The sequence below is a fragment of the Salmo salar genome, chromosome ssa17, assembly GCF_905237065.1.
Source record: "Salmo salar chromosome ssa17, Ssal_v3.1, whole genome shotgun sequence".
NCBI classification, from domain to species: Eukaryota; Metazoa; Chordata; class Actinopteri; order Salmoniformes; family Salmonidae; genus Salmo; species Salmo salar.
Window position 1 is genome coordinate 17,665,635 of NC_059458.1, and position 11,396 is coordinate 17,677,030.

The following is an 11,396-nucleotide window of genomic DNA, read 5'->3' on the forward strand; positions in this document are numbered from 1 at the left end:
AAATAAAATCAGCTGTCACTGTCCACTAGGCCCCACAGAGCTGAGCTGATTGCACACTGCTGGAGCTGGTCTCCAACCCTCATTAAATCACCTCCCAGGGTTTTGTTTAGTTTCCTCTGGTAACGGCTGGGCGAAAATACCCTGCTGCTGGCTCTCAGGGGATTTCAAGGCCCTTCAACATCATCTGAGGGATTGTATTGTCCGAGGTACACGGTCGTGCTAAAGGCATAGAGAGCACTACAGTAAGTAAGCCAGTCTTTACAACCTTCATAGCCTTTCAGTGTGTTACAATACTCTGCATGTAAAGGTGGACTGACATTCATTGTCACATGATTGATTTGAGTGAGACACACAAAGACACTTCGAGAGATATGTAGAGAGAGAGAGAGAGATACTATATGGACTGGATGAATGAGAGGCTGAATGGTGAATTGACTGTGTTGACAGAAGATTGCCTTTTCAGCCTTATACAGCTTTTGCTTGCGTGTACTGTACGACTAGGTTGTTTTACCATGTAAAACAGGACTGGAATTACAGCAAGAGTCTTCTAAACGTGTTCCAGAAGTATAGAGTTGTCAGATGATGCTGATTGGGCCGGTGACCGAGGGGTCGGTGGTTCGAATCCCCGCGCTATCTAGGTGAGGGATCTGTCGATGTGCCCTTAAGCACGGCACTTGACCCTAGTTGCTCCTGTAAGATGCATCCAGAGCATCCTGTAAGATGCTCTGGATAAATGAATAAAATGTAAAATTGCGAAAGGAAGCATGATTCCACGAGGATGTGGGATTGTTAAGTATGCATGAAGTCAGCTTGTTTTTTCCGATCTGATATGACTTAGTTATTTCGCCTGGAATGCTCTCCGACCGTTCGACTGTGAGCGTACTCAGTAGAAACATCGTGACCAAGTACTTGAGGTCGATCCAGTACTTGAGGCCGATCCAGTGGTCTCTTTGATCCATTTGACAGCTTAATAATTGTGCGTCGTCTCTGTGCATGTGGAACATCCAGTTGAACTGGAGTCACAGAACAGTGAGCTTTGGCTCAGGATCTCAGCTGCTGCTCTGGGTCTGTGGTTCCATGAGGCTAGCTAGCTAGCAGTGTAGCCCACCTCTGATCACATAACCACAGGCAGAGCAGCAGCAGTGACCGTGGGGGGGGGGGGGAGGGGGGCTGGCTCAGCTCAATATAGCCACTGAGCCATGCATACCAGATGCAAGGCCTCCCCCACACATACTCTCTCCCCCATAGACTTTTCCTGACGCCCACCCGCCACCTCCAACCACCCATCAGCCGCCTCAACCTCCCCCTCCTATCCCTAGGGCCAGATGAAGGCACCGCTGCCTCGCAAATCAGAGAGATTAAGAGTTATCACTCCTCAGGAAGAGAATAAGAGCCACACATCCCTTCCATGTGGAGTTTCCGCAAACACACTGCTGACTAATCATACAGTAGGTGGCCTTCCATGGAAGGGAAGTTAATATAGGAAAATAAAAATCTGCTTTTAAGATAGCGATGTCAAAACGCAAACAGATGGTAATCTGCTGGAAGATTATGGCATCTTACCCAGTAAGATAAGTCATTTGTAAACGTTATAATCATTGAAATCGGTTGATATCGCTAATTAAACAAAGGAACGTGCCAGTGATGTAGATGAAAAAGCTTTTAGGCTTCTGGAGAAATTGAGCTCTTTTGAGATGTCCTTGTGTTTGACCTCTCCCTCTCTCTCTTTCCCCTTCATCCCTCTTTCTCTTACTGGGAAACATGACTGCAGACAGGGCCGGAAAAAAAGTAGGATTTATTTTGCGACTCTCATGGAGCCTGGTTTAGTTACCTCACTTTCCCGCTATGGCGAGCTTTGCATTCATTCACCACCATACCTCCGCTCGCAGGCTGAACATACCAAGGGACTGTTGTCAATGGTTTTATGGCATCAGAACGCTTGTATGTCTGTCTGTCTTACTGACAGCCCAGGGCCCAGTTTCCTGGTAGAGATGTAATTTAGGGTTAGGATTGTTTAAAATATGCATCTTTCCTACAATGTCCGAAGATATAACACACGTTTTCCAAAACACCTGGCAGAGAGAAAGGTCACTAAGTGTGTTGTACGTGCATGTGTCAATACTGATAGGATCAATAGAAAGGGAGCGCTGCTCTTGGATAAGCTTTCTCCATTCAAATCTTTCCTTAACATTATAATTATTCCCCAATACTGACAGCAGATCAGCTCCTAGAGAGATATTACCACCTACGGCTACAAATATTGAGGTGGCTTATTCTAATTACCGGAGATCTGCTGTGGATAAAGTGACGCAGGAACGCAAACAAACCTCTAACAACGCACTTTGCTGTTCTACGAGTGGTCCGAGGCAGGCGTTAGATTACAAACGTTTTCAAGTGCAACGTTAATAATGGTTTTGGGAAACAGCTCGGAGATTTAACGATGCTCCTACGAAGGTTCTAACGAGGAATTTAGCCTTAAGATGCCTTTGGGAAACCGGGGCCAGAACCATGACGTGTGGTACGCACTTATCCCCAGTGATAAATGAGGACATTATCCCTCGTTCGCTGTGTTAAACGAGTGTCAGCTTTCAGGTGATCTCAGGTGCAGAGTATCTGGCCCGTATTTATAGTCAAGAGCGGGTAAAACCCACATTTATTTTTGGACGTTGCTGCGCTGGTCAGTCATCCTCTAGCTATCTCTCTCGGCAGCGCAGGGTGATTGGTTAACACTAACACGCCCACCATAGCAGGAGGATCTAAAAATGGTGGTTAAAGGGAACATGCTTTCATCACATGGTAGCCAATCCAAGTGCTTGGCTCCTGTGAGAAATCCTGTTTGTTTATGAGACAAAATATACACTGCTCAAAAAAATAAAGGGAACACTTAAACAAAACAATGTAACTCCAAGTCAATCACCCTTCTGTGAAATCAAACTGTCCACTTAGGAAGCAACACTGATTGACAATAAATTTCACATGCTGTTGTGCAAATGGAATAGACAACAGGTGGAAATTCTAGGCAATTAGCAAGACACCCCCAATAAAGGAGTGGTTTTGCAGGTGGGGACCACAGACCACTTTTCAGTTCCTATGCTTCCTGGCTGATGTTTTGGTCACTTTTGAATGCTGGCGGTGCTTTCACTCTAGTGGTAGCATGAGACGGAGTCTACAACCCACACAAGTGGATCAGGTAGTGCAGCTCATCCAGGATGGCACATCAATGCGAGCTGTGGCAAGAAGGTTTGCTGTGTCTGTCAGCGTAGTGTCCAGAGCATGGAGGCGCTACCAGGAGACAGGCCAGTACATCAGGAGACGTGGAGGAGGCCGTAGGAGGGCACCAACCCAGCAGCAGGACCGCTACCTCCGCCTTTGTGCAAGGAGGAGCAGGAGAAGCACTGCCAGAGCCCTGCAAAATGACCTCCAGCAGGCCACAAATGTGCATGTGTCTGCTCAAACGGTCAGAAACAGACTCCATGAGGGTGGTATGAGGGCCCGACGTCCACAGGTGGGGGTTGTGCTTACAGCCCAACACCGTGCAGGACGTTTGGCATTTGCCAGAGAACACCAAGATTGGCAAATTTGCCACTGGCATCCTGTGCTCTTCACAGATGAAAGCAGGTTCACACTGAGCACGTGACAGACGTGACAGAGTCCTGAGACGCCGTGGAGAACGTTCTGCTGCCTGCAACATCCTCCAGCATGACCGGTTTGGCGGTGGGTCAGTCATGGTGTGGGGTGGCATTTCTTTGGGGGGCCGCACAGCCCTCCATGTGCTCGCCAGAGGTAGCCTGACTGCCATTAGGTACCGAGATGAGATCCTCAGACCCCTTGTGAGACCATATGCTGGTGCGGTTGGCCCTGGGTTCCTCCTAATGCAAGACAATGCTAGACCTCATGTGGCTGGAGTGTGTCAGCAGTTCCTGCAAGAGGAAGGCATTGATGCTATGGACTGGCCCGCCCGTTCCCCAGACCTGAATCCAATTGAGCACATCTGGGACATCATGTCTCGCTCCATCCACCAACGCCACGTTGAACCACAGACTGTCCAGGAGTACAACGCCACCTCATCAGGAGCATGCCCAGGCGTTGTAGGGAGGTCATACAGGCACGTGGAGGCCACACACACTACTGAGCCTCATTTTGACTTGTTTTAAGGATATTACATCAAAGTTGGATCAGCCTGTAGTGTGGTTTTCCACTTTAATTTTGAGTGTGACTCCAAATCCAGACCTCCATGGGTTGATAAATTGGATTTCCATTGATTATTTTTGTGTGATTTTGTTGTCAGCACATTCAACTATGTAAAGAAAAAAGTATTTAATAAGATTATTTATTTCATTCAGATCTAGGATGTGTTGTTTAAGTGTTCCCTTTATTTTTTTGAGTAGTATACTTTGTCCCTGTTTTAATAGACTTGAAGTAGGGAGGATGTTTGACTTGTGTCATCCGGTCAGATAACCAGTCAATTCCAGGAATAGGAAATCAAACCGGCAGATAGTAACACATGTATTCATAGGACTTTTCTAAAAGTGGTCTGACAGGCATTAGGACGACTAGCTCTTCACCATAGGGGTATATGCGTACGGTATGTACCAAGCAAAGAATAGCTTTAATCGCTAATAGTTGTAGCCGAGTTACCATTGGAATAGTTCCTTAAAATATACCAGTGTTCTATCCATGTGCTTCTGTTTTGGCTAAGATCCCCCCCCCCCCCCCAGTATGTGAAACAGCAGAGAAAATCCACAACATAGAAATGTCAACGTGTACTACATAAAACTATTACCATTTCCATCCGTTGCCTCTTTGATCTCAATGCATTATAACCCAGGCAGAATCAACATGCTAAAAGCCTTGAGGCCCAGTGTGGGTGTTAGGGAGATCCTCAGTGGAGTCATCTCACTGGCTTAACGATGCCTTATAGCGGAGCGGAGTCAACCATAAATCAATACTTGACTCTAATTGGACGTCTACAGGGATGTACTGTACTAACCACTAATCAGTGTGCGCGTCCATTGGTGTGTGTGTGCGTGTGATGTTAGAGCAGTCCTGTTTGATTGATGAGTTTGACTCGCTTCAGTTTCATGACAACATCCTTTGTGAATCCCCATTGTCTTGTCTATGGCTATGTATATAGGGGTCCTGTAAGGAACATGTGACAGGACGTGGTTCTGGAACAGGCCAGACGGAGTGTGGAGGCTGCTGAGGGGAGGATGGCTCATAATAATGGCTGGAATGGAGTCAATGGAATGGTATAAACTACATGGAAACCGCGTGTTTGTGTTTGATACCATTCCACTGACTCCATTCCAGCCATTACTATGAGCCGTCCTCCCTACAGCAGCCTACACTGGTGGAGATTGTCACTGTTGACGCTCTGCCGCTCGCAGTTACATCATGGCCCCGTCCTTACAGATAACAGGACATAGCTAGCACAGCTGGTTTCCAATACGTCCTGTTAAAATGTCGTCCATGGTTATTTCAACAAGTATCTCTTGAAAGTATCTATTCTGTTCGTGTTTTATTTTATTTGACCATTAGTCTATTTGCACCACGAAATGGTGGACATCAATGGGCTGAAACGCTGAAAGGTTGACTCATAACTGATCTGACTCTTACGTAAACCATGGATTTACTGTAAATCAAGGATGAGAAAGAACGCAGAAATTCGTGTGACAAACGCCGCTTTCAAGTCAGGATTCGGCTCTCTATGTGCATAAACTGCATTCTCATGTCCTGGAGAGTAAACTGTTGCGTTTTGCAGCTGCGGGGGGAACCAGGCCAGGACGTCCTGAGGAAAGGGAAGGGGTGGTGAGTCAGAGGAAAGGAGACGGAGGAGCGCCCACCAGCGAGGAGGCGGAGTCCGTGTCACTAAAGGAACGCATGGCCATGTATCAGGCGGCCGTGTCCAAGAAGGAGGCCAGCAGCTCATCCGCCACGGTAAGGGGATACTTCCACAAGGACGTAAAGAGAGATGGAGGGAAAGACACTCCAAGGATAATAACTAGACAGGCTGCTAAGCAGGCAGGACAGGCAGACAGACACTATACCTTCAAACACACACATTTCCATGTGTGTGGTATAATTGGCAGTGCGTCCCATTTTAATGGGTATTATTAACAGAACATTTTCACCTATCTCCAAATATGACGCATTCTCAAAACTTTTCTACACAGACATCCATGACCACATAAACATGCTGTGTAAAAAAAAAACCACAACAAAAAAGAGCTTACATGCCTGGTTCATCAGCGTAAAGAAACACCTCTCCGAAAGCAGCTTACACTTTGTCCGACCTGTAATTGAAAACGAGGGCATGTACTAAGCCAAGGCCATTAATTCAACTCAGTCTGTGGACTGAAGCCATCGGAGCCTCAACCTTTTAGCCTTTTACTATACGTGAGTCAGCGGTTCACTATTATTCACTATTATATGGCTTCTCTTCCCTGGTCTGTTGCATTCCATTCAGCTTCTCTATACCCAGGTCACTGTTATCTGATTGGAACTGAAAGGAAGTCAGGAAGACATTTTTATATTCCTAAGCCTTTTTATATTGAGAATCCTCATGGATAGAAATAATTCCTCTTTTGTCAGAAAGAAACCCAGTGTTGAATATTCCTGGACACTACAAAGATCTTCCAGCGACCACATATTCCAGGAAGCTCTGTCCACACAGTAATATGTAACATTCTGAAGACAAGTAGTGGGATATCAACATTCATCACACATCATTTACTTTTACATTCAGTACTGAATAATGACAGCTATGTAGATTTGCTCTGAGGCCATCAGTGTCATTTGTCGGTGCCACTGCGGTGACCTCCGTTGACCCCAGTGTCACGGCCCATGGGCAGGCTGCTGACAGCTGACGGTGGGAGGCTGGGCTGTAGGGTTACTGAACACTATGAGGGGTAACAGACAGAATCTGGACCAGAACTATCTATCAATACCTTTACAGCTACTGTCTGCATACGCAGCTAAAACATAGCTTGATACTGTTATGCTGTGTTGTACTAGTTAGTTTGATTTGACATGATGTCACAGATATTTGGGATTTCCAATTGTGTGGGGAGACTGGGGACATCCTTCTCTTGCAAACGTCATGAGGTCCAAGTCATTACTCCCTACTGTATTTAGGGTTGGAAGTAGTCTAGTCCTGTGGAATAGGCTGCTCACTTATGCCCCCTTCAGGAAGTCCCGGGAACTATAACTTCTGCATTAACTACCACTGTACCCCTGAAGATACTTTAATGAGAACTGTTTGCATGGAGATGACTCGAACTAATGATGCCTATGTCTTCTCTTAATAGGTTATGGAGGAGTCTGAAGCCTGTTCTCTGCCAGGGGGTTTGGCCAGCGTGAAGAAACAGTTTGAGAGCCAGGAGTACGCCTCCTCCTCCCAGTCCCAGACCAGCATTACCCAGGTCCACTTAGAAAAGAGATCCGTGCAGGTACTGGCAACTAAACAGGCAAAGCATAAGCCATACGTAGAAATGTATTCTTATTTATTTATATTGCACTACCATAGTAAAGCATGCTGAACCATACTGACCACACTGAGTCATACAAATCCCTAGTAAAACAAGGCAGAAAGCCCATATACAGGTCACAGCCACACAGGGATAGAGGTGTGTGATGACTCAGCATGCTGTAGTGATCTCACTGGATCTCATAGAAGTCGATTCAATTTTGCCCAGTCATGCATTCTCTCTCATCCTGCCGAGCTTAAAACAGGCTCGATTCAGAGAGTGGGCCCAGACTTGTGTAAATACTTAATGATGCATGGGGCTGTGGTCAGATGTGGAGCAGTGGGTTTTGTTGAGTTGTTGTTACTTTGCGTCAAGAGCCTTTTTACGTGTCTCTGCAGCTCAGGTAATGGGTCCACATGCTGTTTTGTTTTTGCTGTATGGCAAGTTGTACAGCAACAACATATGTTATTCCAGACCTAGGTGGTCTCAGGGAGCCAGTACTATTCTGACACGTATGCTTCTATGCTCTAAATGCCAGTGAAATAACGTCCAATTTCAGGTATTCAATTTCAAAAACCTATTTGAGGTGCATTTGGTGTATTTTCAATTTACTTCAGAGATTGTCCACCTCTCTCTATTTGTCACTCACTCTCTCCTTAAGTTACTGTCTACTATTTACACAGAGAGAGCTCTGCAATTGATAGGAAATGATGTATTATTTGTAGCAGATTAATGTTCCTGTAAGCTTTGCTCTCTAAACATTCATATTTTCCCCTCCTGCTGCTAAATATGGTCTGCTGTCATGGGGAACACAATATTGCTGTGTGTTAGTGACTGCTAGCTACAATGTGTGTGTGTGTTAGAGTGTTTGTGTGAGAGTGTGTTGCTTGCAACCTGTCAGCGAAAGGAACAGACGCTAGTGGAGCGGGTCCGTGACAAAATATTGTATGCCGCCCTCAAGTAAAGTACCCCCGTAAAGCAGAACCAGCATAAACCACACCCACCGGCATCTGGAGACATTTGTGTTTGTGAATCATAAATACGTAGGCCTAGTGTGTGAACGGTCTGTGTGTGGTCTTTCTGACAGGAGGTGTCCAGCTCACAGGAGGTGACAGTGAGGAGCAGTGTCAGGGAGGTCATTCCCACCACTCAGCAAGTGGCCTACTTCCATGGCCAGGAGGTAATATACACTTAAACATTATTACAATGCATTACTTACCTGGTATTTACCAATGAATTCAGATCATTACTCAGCTTTTCTCTCATATACAGCTGAAGTCAGAAGTTTATATACACTTAGGTTGGAGTCATTAAAACTCATATTTCAACCACTCCACAAATTTCTTGTTAACAAACTATAGTTTTGGCAAGTCGGTTAGGACATCTACTTTGTGCACGACACAAGTAATTGTTCCAACAATTGTTTACAGACAGATTATTTCACTTATAATTCACTGTAGCACAATTCCAGTGGGTCAGAAGTTTACATACACTAAGTTGGCCTTGCCTTTAAACAGCTTGGAAAATTCCCGAAAAGGATGTCATGGCTTTAGAAGCTTCTGATAAGCTAACTGACATCATTTGAGTCAATTGGAGGTGTACCTGTGGATGTATTTCAAGGCCTATCTTCAAACTCAGTGCATCTTTGCTTGACATCATTGGAAAATCAAAAGAAATCAGCCAAGACCTCAGAAAAAAATTTGTAGACCTCCACAAGTCTGGTTCATCCTTGGGAGCAATTTCCAAATGCCTGAAGGTACCACGTTCATCTGTACAAACAATAGTACGCAAGTATAAACACCATGGGACCACGCAGCTGTCATACCACTCAGGAAGGAGACACGTTCTGTCTCCTAGAGATGAACATACTTTGGTGCAAAAAGTGCAAATCAATCCCAGAACAACAGCAAATGACCTTGTGAAGATGCTGGAGGAAACAGGTACAAAAGTATCTATATCCACAGTAAAACAAGTCCAATATTGACATAACCTGAAAAGCCGCTCAGCAAGGAAGAAGCCACTGCTCCGAAACTGCCATAAAATAGCCAGACTACGGTTTGCAACTGCACATGGGGACAAAGATCATACTTTTTGGAGAAATGTCCTCTGGTCTGATGAAATAAAAATATAAATGTTCGGCCATAATGACCATCGTTATGTTTGGAGGAAAAAGGGGGAGGCTTGCAAGCCGAAGAACACCATCCCAACCGTGAAGCATGGGGGTGGCAGCATCATGTTGTGGGGGTGCTTTGCTGCAGGAGGGACTGGTGCACTTCACAAAATAGATGGCATCATGATGAGGAAAATGATGTGGATATATTGAAGCAACATCTCAAGACATCGGTCAGGAAGTTAAAGCTTGGTCACAAATTGGTCTTCCAAATGGACAATGACCACAAGCATGCTTCCAAAGTTGTGGCAAAATGGCTTAAGGACAACTAAGTCAAGGTATTGGAGTGGCCATCACAAAGCCCTGACCTCAATCCCATAGAAAATCTGTGGACAGAACTGAAAAAGCATGTGCAAGCAAGGAGGCCTACAAACCTGACTCAGTTGCACCAGCTTTGTCAGGAGTAATGGGCCAAAATTCACCCAACTTATTGTGGGAAAGCTTGTGGAAGGCTACCCAAAATGTTTGACCCAAGTTAAACAATTTAAAGGCAATGCTACCAAATACTAATTGAGTGTATGTAAACTTCTGACCCACTGGGAATGTGATGAAAGAAATAAAAGCTGAAATAAATCATTCTCTCTACTATTATTCTGACATTTCACATTCTTAAAATAAAGTGGTGATCCTAACTGACCTAAAACAGGGATTTTTTACTAGAATTAAATGTCAGAAATTGTGAAAAACTGAGTTTAAATGTATTTGGCTAAGGTGTATGTAAACTTCCGACTTCAACTGTAAATATATATATATATATTTTAATTAGTCTTTATATTCACTTGGACCCTTAACCCTGCAACTGTGCAGTCTCAAACTAAACCTATTTCTCACAAACACATATTGAGCCCATCATGAAGCCTGCTAGACCGTTTCCCATCATTTCAGCCCACATCTACTCAATAAGTCTAATTGTTTAAACTCAATATGTTAGCTGCCCCTGCAACTACCCGCAACATCTATAATTAAGTGTATGTCAATAATTTTAACACTTTTTGTTTCTCATATCACTTTATTTGTTTACCAAAGTTTTCCTACATAGTAAAGTAAAAAAAAAAAATGCAGGACTAAATTAACCGTACGTGGTAAGACAAATGCTGTTTTCATTGCGAATGAACATTCCACTTACACACCCTTTCTGATGTCTGTGTGTGAAGGAAATCAATTTGAAGAATTGCCTATTGTGCTCACCGCTTGCCTCCATCTCATTACAGGTGACTCATGATCAAAGAGTTCAACAAAGCAACGTGGCCTCCAGTTATGAAAACCATTATGATGAAACGGGTAGATTATAATACCATTCATATTTAAATTTGTGGCTTTTTTGATCACACCCTAGAGTGTACGCTGTATAGTAATGACTGTTGAAAAGCTGGAGATTATTCTCCAAGCCTAAATTACAGAGGAGGTGTGGAATTGAATTGTATTGCAGATGCTTTTCTATTAGAAATTCAGTGCATGGCCGCAAATTAAATCAAGGCATAGGAAGGTAAAAAATATTGCTATTGGGAATAGGGTAATCAATGCCACTTTCGGAATTGAAAATGGTAGGTTTTAAAGACACAATTTTACTTTCCTCCAAACCAACTGGGCTTCAAACTGAGAATCATTTAATGAGACAACTGCTTCCTGTTTCTATTTCAGTTAGGGTCATTGGAGGAGAGGACTTACCAAAGGTCTCCACTCAGGCTTTGAAGCAGCAGTATGAGAAGACAATCGAACAGGCCACGCCGGGCAAGCAAATTAAGGTAATGATGCAGTCT

At 44.4% G+C, this 11,396-nt stretch overlaps 1 protein-coding gene across 1 annotated transcript in view; it reads left to right on the forward strand.

The window, feature by feature from the left end:
* The window catches only part of LOC106575303 (xin actin-binding repeat-containing protein 2-like), a 60,425-nt gene that overhangs the window by 29,872 nt on the left and 19,157 nt on the right, over positions 1-11,396 (forward strand). Inside the window, 5 exon segments of the mRNA XM_014151752.2 lie at positions 5,762-5,937; positions 7,308-7,448; positions 8,554-8,646; positions 10,848-10,917; positions 11,278-11,381. Of these exon segments, the coding sequence (XP_014007227.2) occupies positions 5,762-5,937; positions 7,308-7,448; positions 8,554-8,646; positions 10,848-10,917; positions 11,278-11,381 (584 nt within the window).